At 44.7% G+C, this 15,837-nt stretch overlaps 1 protein-coding gene across 11 annotated transcripts in view; it reads left to right on the plus strand.

Moving 5' to 3' along the window:
• The window catches only part of Elmo1 (engulfment and cell motility 1), a 539,516-nt gene that overhangs the window by 440,690 nt on the left and 82,989 nt on the right, over positions 1–15,837 (plus strand). The window contains exon 2 of one of the 11 annotated variants that reach the window (XM_076572975.1): positions 15,588–15,646. The exons of the other annotated variants lie outside the window; for them this stretch is intronic. Coding sequence (XP_076429090.1) covers positions 15,588–15,646 — 59 coding nt within the window. The remainder of the gene's footprint in view (positions 1–15,587; positions 15,647–15,837) is intronic. 11 annotated transcript variants of the gene reach the window in all.

Consider the following 15,837-nt stretch of genomic DNA (forward strand, 5'->3'; position numbering starts at 1 on the left):
AGTTCTTCCCCATCTCAGTTCGTTCCTCTCAAGTTCTTACCCATCTAGTTCTTCCATTCTCTTCTCTCTTCTCCTCTCGTGCCCTGGAAGTCCCGGTATATAAAGGGCGGGTCCGAGATAAATTGTGTAAAGCTATTACTTAACGTCCACCTCTCCTAGGCGGTGTCTCCTTGTGGAATTTACCGTAAGTCAGGAGACTTGCATGTGGGCTGTTATCATTGTTAGTCCATGTGGGACTAACAATGGGCGCCCACCTGGGTGGTGTTTCTTGTAGTCCTTGAAAGTGGCCAAGGGAGATAATCTGATTCCAGAGAAAGCCTTTCCTGAGGCTGTTCTCCAAATACCTGGAATGTGTATGTCCAGAGAGTGATCAGTCTACACTGTTAGCCCTTCTTAGGGAAAAGTCAATTGGGAAAGCTATGAAGGCACACATGATTTTCATAACAGAATACAGCTGATATATAACAAGCCAAGTAACACCAAAAACTCCTTGGGATTTGGCTTCCTCTGGAGGAATTCCCTGATCCCTCCAGGTAGTGACTTTGCCATAACCAGCTGAGTTCTTATGATATATTCCTGCGGCCCACAGCAGCCAATGCTGAGGAGCCCTGCGCTAGATCCTGTGAGAAACAAATGTCCCCCAAGTGCAGGATGTTGTTTGCCACCAGAGCAGATACAGCCAGACCGATGACGCACTTTAGCCCTGTCATCACAGGGAGCAGATGAAGTAAGGTCAGATCCACCCGTCACTCTAGCTTGTTTAAGTCTCACTGAAATCAGTCACTGTTTCTACTCTCCTCTCGTGCTCTCAAGGCACTAGGCAAGGTGAGGCAGGGAGACATAAGGGAATATAAAAGGTGGTTTGTACCCTCATGGAGCTTCTACCTCAAGGACAGAGCCCTACTTATGTAGAGTAGAGTGAGTGCCCAGAGCCTTGCATAGAAAATGTCTTAGGGGTGCTGTAATATGGGGGAAACACATCTAAATCCTGTATATGTGCATTTTCACCTTGATGTGCTGTGAAGAAGAATATGGATTTGGGAAGAGTGAGGACCAGGTTTGAGTCTCCATTTCCTTCTTCATACAAGGAGAACAAATAAAATCATCTAAAATGGTTCAAACAGCCCATGGCACACAGCGCTCCATTAATGGTAGAGACTATTATTTAGAGAAAGCCACTCTTCTTAGGTAATATATTAATTTTTCAAAACTTCAGTTTTTCTAATTTTTAAAAGGGGGTAAAATGATAGAAACTTTGAAAGATAAAGTGACAATGTACAAAGTACTTGATAAGCGGCTGATATACTCACATACACTAAGTTTTCTTGCATTAGAATTTAGTCCACAGACTCTGGATTCTGTACACAGGTATGTGAAGTCTGGACTTGAATGTTAACCTAAGATCCCTCGTCTTCCTGGTCAGAAATGCTCACATCTGTGCCTCTAATGGAGATAGAAGGAACAAGAGCAAACCCGGCCTGGGGGGACAGAAGATGAGGTCTGTGTTTGCGTAAAGGAAGTACTTTAGGTGCGTGTAAGTAGAGAATTTCTCTTCTCAAACCTGGAGAGTCTAGAAAGTAAAACTGACCTGGAGATGCAGGAATTAGATAAAATTCAATCATTTGACTGGGTTACATCATGGAGACAGAGGTGAAGAGAAGGGATGGAGGGCCCAGGACTCTGTACCTGCTCTTCAGGGTCATGCAGAAGAAAATGAACTCCCAAAGACTCCTGGGGTAATCAGAAAGGTATATGGGGTGGCTGTTTGCAGGGAAAAATATTGGCTCCTGATGGCTTCAGAAGGTGGCTCTTTGTGAAGACCACCCAGCCACTTGTCGTTATCATGGATACTCTCCTCTTAGAAGGCATGGAAAAACAGTGTCTCGGAATTACCATTCTGGTTTAGCCAAGGGTGGCTTTGAAGGTATTCAGCCGCAAGAAAGTGATAGGGAGAATTCCACTTTTGTGTCCTTGATACCTTTTATCTTCACAGTCTGGTGGGAGGATCCAGTGGCCGCATGTATGACAGATACACTTAGCCTCTAACCATTAATACCACTCATTCTCCCACCTACTGGGAGGGCAATGCAGTCCTCCTGGCTGCCCTGGCCTCCCTTCCTGGTGATGGAAATTTCCATTATTGACAGGGAAACTGCGGGCTAATGGCACAGATGAATTGTAAATTTTGACAACCCCGACAGGTAAATATTGGCTTTGCACAAACAAGTTTCTATAAATAACCCGTCTGCAGGAGAAACTCCACAGATGGCAGCAGGGCTGCCCAAGCGTTGATTTTTCCCAGGATGCTCAGTGCAGAAAAGCACAGCTGTCAGCTTTGCTGCTCTTGCTGGAGCCAAGGCCCCTCTGCTGTGATGCAGCAGACTGCCCATGCCCCAGGGACATGGCAGGCAGACACAGGACAGGTAGAGATCAATCATTCTGTAACCTCCCTCCAGCGCCTTCCATTCCTCAGTTCCGGAGGGGTTTCTTAAAAATGTCACTTCTTCGGGTTCTACGGTCAAAGTGAGAAGTTGTCTGATCTGGGGATTTATTGGCCTCTTTTAATTAAAGTCGACCTTATTGAAAAGAAAACAAGGAGGGATGAGACATAGTCATTGTGGACTGTGCGCCATATGGCTGGATTGCTAAGAACAGTCTTTTCAAAGACTCTGAAAAGAATGTCGGGCTATTGTGTGTGATGCATGGTAGACTCCAACCCAAGGGATGCATTGGGGTATGAAGCTCTTCGTGTCAGAGTCATTCCAGTGAGAAGATTTGCCCAGTGGCCATGCCACTCCATCTGGAATGCTGGGGAAAGTGTGGCAAGCCATGTTAGCCAAAATAGAGAAGCATTCTTCACTCCTGTGTTAAGAACCCCAAACTGGAGTAAAGCTGACTGAAATGGTCGGTCTCTGAGTTTGCTTGCCACACAAGCTGATGCTAAAGTAAACACTCAGTTCTTTATTGAGGCCAGTCTCTGTCTTGGGTTATATACCCCCCTACCCCACTCCCACCCCCCACCCCCTGCCATGTTCATTTTCTGCTTCTGATTTTTTCTTTGGTTCATGGGTCTGCTGTACTTTATCATAAGCCCCTTCAAGCCCTTTAGAAAATAGACAAGGTCTGAAGCAAGTGAGTTTTGAGATGTCCAAGGTAACAATAATAACCAGAGAATGTCCCCTACCAATGCTGTGCAAAAGTACGTGGTAGCCATAGACACTGAACTTTCAGATACCATGGAGAGAAAATCGAGAGCAAAGCAGTGCTCAGAACTGGAGCAGGAAAGAACCCATGGACAATGGAGTAATAGTGGTACTACACCAGGAAGAGAGGAGGACAACACCGGCATTAGAGAGTGTAGAGATAGAACATTTCCTCACACTCCGAGCTCCTCAGTGTGCACTCCTGGGCACTTGGTGCGTGCTTTCTTTCTTTTCTGCTGGGGTACACTTGCTGGTTGTAGCTCCATGTTCAGGAAGACTAACATCATCAGACTTTGACTTTCTCTTTGAAAGATACATTTCTATGTACAAGGGCCTGTTTTTTCCATAAAAGCGTCACACACAAGGCTATGTCTTGTGCATCCCGACTATTTTCCACAGCATGTGGTATCCAGCAAGTAACAGATAAATATGTGTGGGAAAGAGGTAACTTTAATGAGTCTTAGTTATCAAGGAATCTAACTTCTATATTGAAGAAGCAAACAGAGAAGTCTGCACATTAAAATTAGAGCTTGATATCCAACACTAGATTCAAGCAAGATGATGCTGAGCGTAGAAACATGAATCATCATCCATTAAACATGTGAAAAGAGGAGGCCCTGGTAGTACGGTGAAAAGTGTGTGGGGCTTTGAAACCAAGCCACTTTCATTGTGAAGTCTGCTCTCTGCAGTGTGAACTCGTGGACTTTGGTCAAGTTTGACTCTCTTTGACTTCTTCTTTTTTATAATATAGGTAATAATAATTGGACTCTCCAGTTTGCCAGATCCAAGAAGTGCTATAAGGTAGAGATGCAAACACGGACTCAGGAACTGCATTGCCAGCTTCAGATCTCCACTCTGATGTACACGACAGAGTGATTCGCAGCAAATGATGTTATCTTTGTGTGCCCAATTTTAAAATGGGGTAAAGGTGGTGTGTGGCTTGGTGGTAGAGCATGGCCCTGGGTTACATCCCAAGCACAGATAAGTAAATGCGTAAAGTAGCTGTAAATAGTAGTTAATGTGTGCCATTCTTTGAACATCATGAATCGTAAGTGTTTCACACATGCTTGTGACTATGTCGGGGGGCACTGAGAACGCCCTGCCCTCACTCCCTTCTTCTCCACCACAGTGGTAGAGTCCCTTCTCCTCCGTGATAAGATGTGGTTGAACTATTTGACTGAAGCTAGTGTACTTCAGTTATTCAAGATGGTAGAAAAGTATTCCAATTATTTGCTCCTTCACTCTAAGTTTCATATTTAGTAATTGTACCTTTAGTCCTATGTTGGGTCCTAGGGTAGAAATAGGATCCTAAATCCATTCAAATTGGCAAAAATCAATGAATGAAAATAGATGATACAAGCAATTAAACAACAGTCTGTTTATGAATGAAGATCAAGATACAGATGGGAAGAGCAAAAACAGGAGGAAAGCAATTAGCCTTGTGCTACAACCTGTACTGTGGCTAAGACAGTGCCTACAGGAAGGGAGGGGAAGGAAGACTGAGTTTATCCGAACACCAATGTTACTTTGAGTCTTTGGTATTTACAAATAGAAGAGAAGGCATTGTTGACAATCTCACAACCTCTCAGGCAAAGTGATTACATGACAAAGAATGCATATGATGGGATAACTGGCTTAGTTAGTTTCTGCTCCAGAAATGAAATACCACAGTCTGGGTACTTTATAAGCGATAGAAATGTATTACTCAAAGTTCTAGAGGCTCCGAAGTCTAAGAGCAAGGCAACAGCAAGTCTGGTGTCTCCTCAAGAACTAGCTTTCCTTTTCCAATATGAAGCCTTTTGCTACAGCCTCACATGGCAGACAGGGTGGGAGGCTAGTGGACTAGGGCACACCCCCACCTCCCTCTTGTGAGTACAAATGTCCCCATAATTACAGTGAGGTTAAAGACTCCCATAATACTATGGGAACTAGGTTCTCACATAGGAATGTGGAGGAGCATGAACATTCAAAGCATAGCAATCACTTTGGTAATTTTCTTCCACCTTCTTTGTGGGCTTTGGTTTCTCTGGCCACTGCAGGTGGTCATAGTGACTCTCTGGTACAGAAGAAGAAACTGGAGCTCAAAGACAGTGAGGGACAGCCCTGCCCAGGGGCACCTGAGTTGAAAACCCAGGCTCCTCCGGTGGCATCTGTCTGGATCCCCATGCACTGGGCTCCAATGCCAGCCTGCTGCTACTCAGAAGGCAAGGTTGTTGGTCATGATGATTTAGTTACAAGAACACTCAGAAGGCTCCTGTTCTTTTTATCCAGTGTCTTCTGTGTGCCAGGTACTGTGCTGAGCGGGTTTCTCCTTAGTCATCTTTAACCCTAATTCAATAATCCCTAACTAGGCCAGTCAGTGGCCTGCTGTAATGACCACTCTTTGTCCTTTTGGCCCCTTGAGGTCTTCTTGTCTCTTTCCAAAGATCACTGTAATGGCTGGTGGCCTTCCTAAGTTTTGCCTTCCTTTTCTCAGGAAGTGACCTGTGGGATTTTCCACAGAACCGAAACCATTTCCTGACTGGAGCATTATATCTCTTAATTAGCATGCAAAGCCATGTGTGATCTCAAGTTCCAATCCCTCTGGGCTGAAGCAGCAGTGAGCCTTTCATCAAAGTGAGGACTTCCCTATCAAAATGTGGACTTCTCCCAGGTGAATGAAATCATGCCATTTGTCCCAACCTGCTGCCTGTCGCTGTAAAATCTACAGTCCTCAAAGTAGCATCAGGCTGGCATAAGGCCCAGCACACTGGGACCCAGACAGGTGCCACCTGTGGAACTTGAATTTTCATCTCAGGTGCCCCTAGGGAGTGCTGCCCCTCACTATCCTTCAGGTGAGTCAGAGTTCCTCACCTACAATCCACATGCTGTGTTGTGAGTTTCCTCAGAGGCCAGCAGCATCACCCACCTGTCTCCTGAGACAAAGAACACATGGTTTTGAGTCTTTCCACATGTCCAGGGCTGTCACTTGTAATTATTTCATAATTCTATTTTAAGCTTTGTTGACGTGCTCCAGTAAAATCATTTTGTTTTCTCCGGGTAGAGTTGAGGGGTCTTGGAAGTAGCATGTAGCTACACTTTGTGGTAAAGGAGGAAAGTAGCTGTGGCAGAGAGGAGGGGATTCCTGGTAAGTCAGACTCGGTGGCCTCTGCAGTTCTTTGGTCAGTGTCCACCAGGTTGTGGACCACTGTGTAGACTCCAGCCTACCAAGTGGGTGCTTTGAGATACTGTGCCTTCAGAATGGAAGAGAACTGCTTCACGTAGCTGATGTTGAGTTGATGACTAGTCTATTGATTTGAGATATAAATTGCACATCAGTGCTGACTTACCTTTGTGCCCAAGTGGTTGCTTTCTGGAACCAATCATGATGATAACTTCCTGACATGATTGTGTCCCAAGACAGCTGGGCTGGGGTGAACTGGAAAGCTTAGCAAAAAGAATTCAGTTCCTGTGCTTCCCAACTGTGTGGTTGTAAGCAAGTGGGCTCATCTTGTTGAACTTTGATGTGGTTATCTATGAAAAGAGATGCGCATGATACCTACTTCTTAGAGTGTTCTGACAGCACAGATCTTTTGGGAGAGTGGGTACTTTCGTCTCATGTAAAGTTCTAGTAATCCAGTGGAAGTTCATGCTTGATCATTTCCCCAGGAGCAGTCACTAGGCTGATGCCAAGGGCAAATGAATCCTTCTGAATTTTAAGATTGCTGCGAAGGTTTTGGGCTTGGCTTTATGTTTTGATCAGTGCTGTGCCAGTTATCAAGCAGCAATCTTCAAGGTGAACTGGAAAGGGAATCATTTAACAGCTCTTAACCTGTTCAGGGACAGATGTTTCATAAGGCCACTGTGATGTGCTAGGTTTAAGAAGTTGAATGGGTATGACTTACATATGTTGATGATGTGTGCCGTGAGCCTCCAGAAGAGGATTTCTCAAAAGTTCTTATCGTCAAGTTCTTTTCCTCCCCAATCCCCTTCTCAGCATATTGGCGATTTGTATAGTACAGAACTTTCTCTGAAAACCGTGGGTTAGGAATTCCGACATGACTGCTCTCAGCTCTGACACCTGCGTCAGTACAAACAGAAGTTCCGCTCAGGATGGGGGGGGGGGGATCTAGTGATAGACCCTTGCCTAGAACATGCAAGGCCATGAATCCAGTCTGCATCACTGTTCCCCAGCACACACTCAGCCAAAGAAAAAGGGAATTGGTTTTTACCTTCCGAATGCTTACTATGTTTTAATGTATCTCCTTTCCCTTGTGCATGTATAATTTTCTACCGTGTAACCATGTGCATAGTTTATCTACTCTGATGGTAAAGAAACTCATGGTATGGGATTACATAATGGCACAGAACTTGGCATGAGCTAGACACTCTGATTTTGTCCAGATACTCAGATGCATCACTTGTCAGTGAGCTTCTTGTATTTGATTTGCCGTTATCATCGGTATTATTAACTAGTGGTTATTTATTCAGCACCATTGTGCTAGTCATTTTCAATTACTATTTCATTCACAACATACTTTAAAGTAGATAGTCCTTCTCCTACCTTATAAAGAAACAGAGACATTAACAAACCAAAATAATAGCTTACCTAGTATCAAAATCAGTATTCCAGACTGGCATTGATTCACCCAGCTCACCCTCCCATCACAAAATTATACTCCTCAAGATAAAGGAGCATAAATATAATCCCTATGTGTGGCCTCAGAGGAACTTGAAGGTTCTCCATTCCTCATAAGTCTCACTATAGTCAATACTCTAAGCCACACACCAGTCACGTCTCCCAGGTGGTCTGAATGTGGAATGCTTTCCTAGGCCTATCTGTCTAAGGTTGTTTTACCAGATCTAACGACTGTGACTCTGAACTCATGTTAAGCTTGGGTTAATTGCCAATTCAGGCAGTGTTCTTGTTTAGAAAGTCCCCCCTGGGAGCACGGCCTGAGAACTGGGAGATGATTTTCTGTTTGCTCTCTCCTTGCCCAGCTGCTGATGAGGTTACAAGGATGCCAACAACCTGTGCCAGTCCAGATTCTTCCCATTTACAAAGACTTGATGGTCTACAATTGGGATTCAGTCTGTGACCATCCATGGAATCAAGGAGTCAAGCCAGCCAGTATTATTGGCCACATATCAGCTTTAAGGATAGGGTAGGAAGTAAAGGCATTTATGCTCACTTTGATTCCTGTTTCTAGTTTGCTCCTAGTTGGAAATGCAGCATGGTGACGAGTGGAGCAGGATTTTGAGCTATTGTTCTAAGTCAGATGCCACTGTTTGAGTGCCACAGGTTAGCCATTTGGTTCCCCAGGCTCCAGGTGCCAGAAACAGTAAAATCAGAAGAATGGATTATTGCTACTGTGTCTTTCTTGGCTGTGTTTTGAGAGTAGAGAGACCTCACTGAGGGAAGGATTCCCTGCCTTCCAAATACACATGGGGCCCTGTTTGTGCATGATGACACAGGACTGGGGAGATGTTTCACCTACCACCTCATCTCAAAATGTCCAGGAAATGGAGCTCTTGGCATATGAGTGAAACCAAACTATAAATGTAAGTTGGAATCACTCCATAGATGTTATCAACAGGTAAAACAGCCTTCAGGAAAAACTGGTGAGGCCACTTGGTCTCCAGGGCTAAGTTAGGTCCAGTACTTTTGTCTCTGGTGAGTAGCTGAGTCTTTGGCCCAGACATAATATAGCCAAAGAGTTCAAGTCCTGCCTGGCATGTGTCAAAATATATACTTATATCCATAAGAAGATGATTTGTGGCTTTTCTATTTTTAATGACATAAGTCATTAATAATTACATGTTTACATACCTAAAATATCATATCTATGATGTTTTGACTCAGAATTTTTATAGATAACATCACTGAACAAAACAATTAAGTGCTATCCTAGCTTGCTGTTGCTGTGATAAATACCATGACCAAAAGTACTGAGGGAGGAAAGAATTTATTTTACCTTACAGCTTAGAGCCCATCATGAAGGGAAGTCAGGTCAGGAACTGAAGCAGAGACCATGAAGGAAAACATATCACTGGCTTTCTCAGCCTGCTTTCTTATATGGTCCAGGACCACCTGCTCGGGTATGGCATCACCCACAATGAGTTGAGCCTTCCCACATCAATGATTAATCAAAATAATAATAATAATAATAATGCCCTTCCCCACAGACCAATCTGATGGAGGCATTTTTCCCCCATTGAGATTCTCTCTTCCCAAATGATTCTAGTTTGTGTCAAGGTGACAAAACTAACTGGCACGGGCATCCTCTCCCTCATGGAACTTGCCACTCTTGACAACTAAGGGATAAAATGGGGGCACTTGCCTATTCAAGAACAGCATCTAAAATGAAGCAACTGCCTGGAAGTCCATTCATCTTTGTCCGTGCAGCTCATTAGTTAGAAAGTTGACAAAAAAAAATCTTGGTCTGCTTTTTGTTGCTATAACAGAATACCTAAGACTGGGCAAGAAAGGATTTGGGGTCATTGTATTTCTGGAGGGTGGGAAGCCCAAAACATGTGGCCACATCACTTTATAACATGGTGGGAGCCAGAAAGCAAGGTAGCTCATTACAACCTCCTCTCAAAGCAACTACTCCGTCCTGGATTTGAAGGGAGAACTCACATGGAAGAAATTAATCCCTCGAAACCTAACTGTCCCTAAGGGAACTTCCACCAACTACCAAAGTCATTTGAATTTCAGCGTAAGTTTAGGAACAAACACTATTCAACACAGAACAATGGTCATGGATTGTGGCTTCTTTGAGTAATTTGTTTGAATGCAAAGGATGTAAGCATATATATTCAGTCACAAAGGGTTTTTTTTTTTTGTTTTGTTTTGTTTTTGTTTTTAATGTGGGGCCAAGGCATTTTCTTAGGTTTCCTAAATATTGTTTGTAAATTGTATCAAACTTTGCTTAAAACAGCATGTGTTAGCCGGACGGTGGTGGTACATGCCGTTGATCCCAACACTCAGGAGGCAAAGCCAGGCGGATCTCTATGAGTTCCAGGCCAGCCTGGTCTACAGAGCGAGATCCAGGACAGGCATCAAAACTACATGGAGAAACCTTGTCTTGAAAAACCAAAAGCAAAACCAGCATGTGTTATTTCTAGTTTAGGAGATTCTCTCTCTCTCTCTCTCTCTCTCTCTCTCTCTCTCTCTCTCTCCCTCCCTCCCTCCCCTCCCTCTCTCCCCCTCTCTCCCTCTCCTTCCTTTCTTCTTCCTCCCTCCTCTTTCCTCCCTCCCTCCCTCCCTCCCTCCCTCCCTCCCTCCCTCCCTCCCTCCCTCCCTCCCTTTAGAACAGTTCCAACACTATCAGTCTTTAGAACAGTTCCAACACTATCTCAGTACTGAATCTTATAATCTGCTGTGGTTGACCCGCCTACACCTAGTTCGATCATGGTTTGGGTTTGTTTTCTGCAGCTTGTTTCTTTATTGCCTTCGAAAGCATTCGAGCTCATTGAAGTAAGAGCTTTTCCTTTTCATATTCATATTTCCTCATTGTATATAACACGCAATCAAAGTTACATAATTACAATAACAAGTGTAACTGTCAGAATCACGTTTGAAAACAGAGACTCCTAAGTATCACATCACAGCTGGCGGAGGCAGAAGTGTGGGACACTCCCGAAGAAGCTTGACTGTTAGCTTGGAGTGTCAGCTTGGGCATCAGGCGACACATTTTACAGAAAGAACTGAGTCTGGTTTTTACTCAAGCAAGTCAGCTAAATTAAGAGAATCCCTACTGCATTCTTGAATGTAGTGATAAGCATGCATTATTTGTGTCCCTTAAGAAAGTATTTCCCAGCTTGGATTCTATGGAACCCTAAGAGTTCCTCAGAGAACAACAGGTGTGAATCTCATCAGCTCCTTCAGCCAAAAAAAAAAAAAAAAAAAAAAAAGAGTGCCACTATGATAGGTAGGAGCTGTGTTTATCTACTAAAAGGATACTTAGAAGATGAGTGTTTTAAACAATGCATATAGCATGCATTGGAGAGGAAATCTTGGACTTATAGCAGCAGCCTGGCACAAAATTGCCACTGGCATACAGGACACCTGGTAGCAGTTTTAAGTATTTCTATAAAGACACACAATTTAAATTGTCTGCTTGGCACCTGGTTTCATCCCATTGTTTTTAAGTTGGCACTGGAGTAGTTTTCTAAGACTTCAGTGACAGAGTACCAGGAGGGAGGTGGCTTAAAATGTATCATTTCCCAGTCTGGAAGCTAGAAGTCTAACGTCACAGAGCCTGCAAGAGCAATCTTTCCTGGCTTCCTGGGAACTTCTGGTGATTTGCTGGCAGCCTTTGGCAGCCCTTGAACATGCAGGGGCCAGGATCAGAACTGCATTAAAAACCCAAAACTTTACCACCCTGTGTGAGTTGAGTAACATTCTGCAAAAGAGAGACATGAATCCTTGATCTCAGTGCCTTGAATGTGACACTATTTTTTAAATAGTCGGGAGACTTCATCTTACATCTGCAGTGACCAGATCTGCTCCTTGGCCCCAGCACTCTCAGGTCCTCAAGTCTTCCACTGAATGATGTTAACATCTGTAATGCAGAGCCTGGGTAGAAACTTAATACATTCCCTGGAGGATCCTGCAGCTCAGGTCAGGTAATGAAGCCCAGAGAAAGAAGCTTCGGCTAGAAGAAGAAGAAACTTCCTGTTGTTTGCTTTTTACTCAGTCCTATGCTCAACAAACACAGCCTGCAGTTCATTGTTTAGTTTTCATTCACCAAAATCACAGCAGGTATAATTGTCATGTCATATGTTTTCATCTACAAGTAACAGAAAATACATTGTCTTTAACCAGAAAAAAAATACATTTGTTAATTAAGCAGATGTTAAAAATAGGATAGACTTCGGAGCTAATACAACCCTGGGTAGACTTCAGTACTGGGGGAATTCAGGGCCAGCAGCTAGCAGTGTGCTTCCTTTCCTCAGTCCCTCCCCCTTGCAGCAGGTTTATCACCCAGCTGCTAGTAAAGAATGGTAGCAGTGGCAGGACATTTGCATATGCCCCACCACCACCTGATGGAAATACGGACGGGTTCAGAAGGAGCAAGAGCTTCCATATTAACACTCAGTCAACCCTCCTATCTTCTTTGCCGAGATTGGTGCGCACTCGCACATCAAACACAAATACCATCAAGGGAAAAGGAACTGGTAGGCCAGTTAGGTCTACACCTACATGGCAATTGGGGGTTGGGATTGGCATCACTCTGGCTCCAGGACTTCCTGGCAGATAGATGGAATAAAAATGTTCTCTGAAGCCGGGCGTTGGTGGCGCACGCCTTTAATCCCAGCACTCGGGAGGCAGAGCCAGGCGGATCTCTGTGAGTTCGAGGCCAGCCTGGGCTACCAAGTGAGCTCCAGGAAAGGCGCAAAGCTACACAGAGAAACCCTGTCTCGAAAAACCAAAAAAAAAAAAAAAAAAAAAAAAAAAAAAAAAAAAAAAAAAAAAAACAAAAATGTTCTCTGAGAAAGGAAGAGGGCCAGTCACCAGCAGCAGCAGCTCAGCATATAGATGAAACCAACAAGATTCTGGGAACCAGTCACATCTTTGCAAAAGCATGCGTCTCCATGTGTTTGTTAACATTCACAGAGATGGGTTTTGGCTTTTTTTTCTTCTGTGTGCTGCCACTTTATCCTGTACTAGAATGGCCAATCGCCTCCCATAATTGGGGGAGTAGTTTCACAGTTGCAGCTTATTAGAAACGTGGATCCTGAAAACCCTTGGTTGTGTGTTTTCTAGCAAGATCACACTGTGAAATGCAGTGTCCCTAAGGGATGAGAAAGAACTACAGGGATGCTCCGACCTGGAAGATCTCTCACAAGAATAGACATTTCCCACAGCACCATGGGATCAAGACATCAGATAGGCTGGGATTCCAGAAAAGGTGGCATAAAAAAGAGGGGCCTCCCAACTTTACGTTGGGTCATTTGGGTCTGAGGGGAGAAGAGGTAACCACACAACCTGGGGAAGGACATGCAGGAACCCAAGTGCTGTGGAAAGTGCTCCAGAGCCAGGCTAGGCTCCTCAGAACTTGAGACCTTGCAGTGTGTACCCCTCACACCTCACACCTTCACATTCAGCGTGGAGGAGGGGGGCAGGTTTCCCCAGCTCACACCTAGGGCACAGCCTGGGCTTTGGCTCCAACCTGAGCTGAACTTCTTCCAGGTGTTTCCTTTACAATTGCTCTGGCCCTTGTCTATCCGGGGCATTTTCTAATATCACTAGAGGAGGATTGCAAAACCCACAAGGTTTTCAAGGACATTTACTTTTATGGGTTTCTACTCTGTCAAGAAGAAAAAGGAAGGAAGGAAGAAAAGAATATAGGGAGGGAGGAGGGGAGGAAGGAGTATCTTGCCTATTTTTAACCTTCAAGCTAATTGTTTTTTAATCACCTAATCATCAAAAGTTCATATTTTCATTTCCATTTCAATCATTTCAGTTACTTACATCCTAAGCAGAAACAACCTCAATTTTATCACCTTCCTTAATGGCCAGAAATAAACAGCTCTGCACCCTCCCTGGCACGCCTAACAAACAATTCCCACTTGCCTTGGAAGGCCAGATACGGTGTCATATGAGTGCAGGAGAGCAAGATCGAGGGTGGACGATATCAACTCTAATGTCCTTCCTGACCTGTGGAGCTTCTGAATCGAAGTTGAAGGTTTTCATTCTTCTAAAGCCCCTCCCCAGCCACTCCTGGGCCTCTTCAGAAAGCACTCCCAGCCTCACCCCAGCCTAGCTGCTTGGCTTGCCTGAAAGGAAGCCGGCTTTTTGAAGGCCCTCCCCCTGACCTTGGCCATGACATTCTTGTGTTCCTTACCTGTTTGCCCAATTTCTCTGCAACCTTGCTCACCCATCCTGCTGCAGCCCTCTGCATGGCTTCAGGGACCGCCCTAACTGAGGGAATGAGGGGTGAAGAAAGGATAGACTCACACAGAGAAAAGCTGGGGTCCAGTGAACTGTGCTTGCTCTGATTATGGCTACCAACTGCAGCAGCAAAGCAGAACCTCGGTGCATTTATTTTATACACCCGAATTGAGGAGGTGGATTTGTTATACACCGCTGAACAAGGAGGCTGGTTCAGCTAATCTCTGTAGGATGTCCCTGTAAGGGTCAGTCTCAGGCTGCAGTCTTCTTGGAGGAGGAGGAAGCTGAGGTGGATAGTTTCTACATACACTGTCAGCATTTGAATTCAGACCATTGTAAGGCTCTATGATCTCTCTGTGGGCCTAACCTGGGGAAGGCTTTGCCACTCCCATGGGTCTGAGGTAGTGGGGTCCCTGACAGGGCTGTGCTCAAGCACACATTCACTCAGGACTTCATCAGTTCTGCACCTTCTAGATTTAGACTTGTGCTCAGCCGTAAATATCCAGATATACGTACAATTTCCAATTGTGCTCAGCTTCATTCCAGAAGGTTCTTTCCAACCCCCAAACCACCCGAAGCCACTGGGATCCTTCCAGCACAATCTTTATCCAATTCATTTCAAATCTTTCCACTGTCAAACTCTCTTTAAAGGAAAAAACGGGGGACTCAGTAAGTACCAGGGATCAACACATCAAAATTGAGGTGTTGCCATTCTGATGGAAGGGACAAAGAAGCCCTGCCCCTTGGTCCCCTGTGGACTAAGCTCGTATCACCCCTTTGGAATCCTTTTGCCTTTTTCTAATACTGTGAAAAGGCGTAGACCTGAAATCCCGCGGATGCAGCACATCGGGCTCGAACTGCCAGCGGCTCCTGTCTGTTCTCCGACTCCCGCCTGCTCGGCTGAAGACCCCAAGCCTCTGGGTTTTGCCTTGTGTCTAGAAGAGCCTGTTCGCACAGGGCCTTCTTCCCCTCTGCCAGACTGTTGTCTTTCTCTCTTTTCTCTGGCCCTAGATATCTGTTCACCCTAGGCCCCTCGTGAGAACACCCACACACAAAGGATTGTTACCTCCCCTGCAGAATACTTCTCCTGTAAGGGAGATTGCGTAGCTCATTTCTCACCTAGGAGGCTTGGCAGAGGCCGCCACATTCAAGTACCAAGGGAAGAGGGGAGACCTGAGTCTGCAAAACTTCACCAAGGAAATAGCATCCACCTTCTAGGAGAAAGTGACCTGTCATTCCTGGTATACCATAGGCCAAGTGCTTTGTTGTCTGCAATGATTATTAAGTATCAGTTTGACATTAAAAACCACCATGGAGACAAACCTTTGGATGTCTCTATAAGAGACTTTCTAGATTGATCTAGTCTGAGGTGGGGAGATCTTCCCTAAATGTGGGTAATTCCATTCTAGAATGCTGGAATGTATTAAAAGTAGAAAGAGAACTAACTGTTTGCATTTACCACTCTGCTTCCTGACTGCGGATGCAACGTGACGATTTGTCTCAAGCTCCCTCTCCCATGATTTCCTCAGTGTGGTGTACTGTCCTGGCAAACTGGGAGCCCAAGGTAACTCTTTTATCATTAAGTTGCTTTTGTCTGGTATTTTGTTATGAGACTGAGAAAAGTAACTAATACTGATAGGGTGTCTTTGGGAAGGCCCTTGCCTCACTGTAGAAAGTTGTGAAACCAAGGATGGTGGCGGTGGTGAAAACCAGTAAGTAATCCCTCTACTTGGGAGGTAGAGGCAGGTGGGTCAG

The sequence above is a fragment of the Peromyscus maniculatus genome, chromosome 5 (assembly GCF_049852395.1).
Source record: "Peromyscus maniculatus bairdii isolate BWxNUB_F1_BW_parent chromosome 5, HU_Pman_BW_mat_3.1, whole genome shotgun sequence".
Lineage (NCBI taxonomy): Eukaryota > Metazoa > Chordata > Mammalia > Rodentia > Cricetidae > Peromyscus > Peromyscus maniculatus.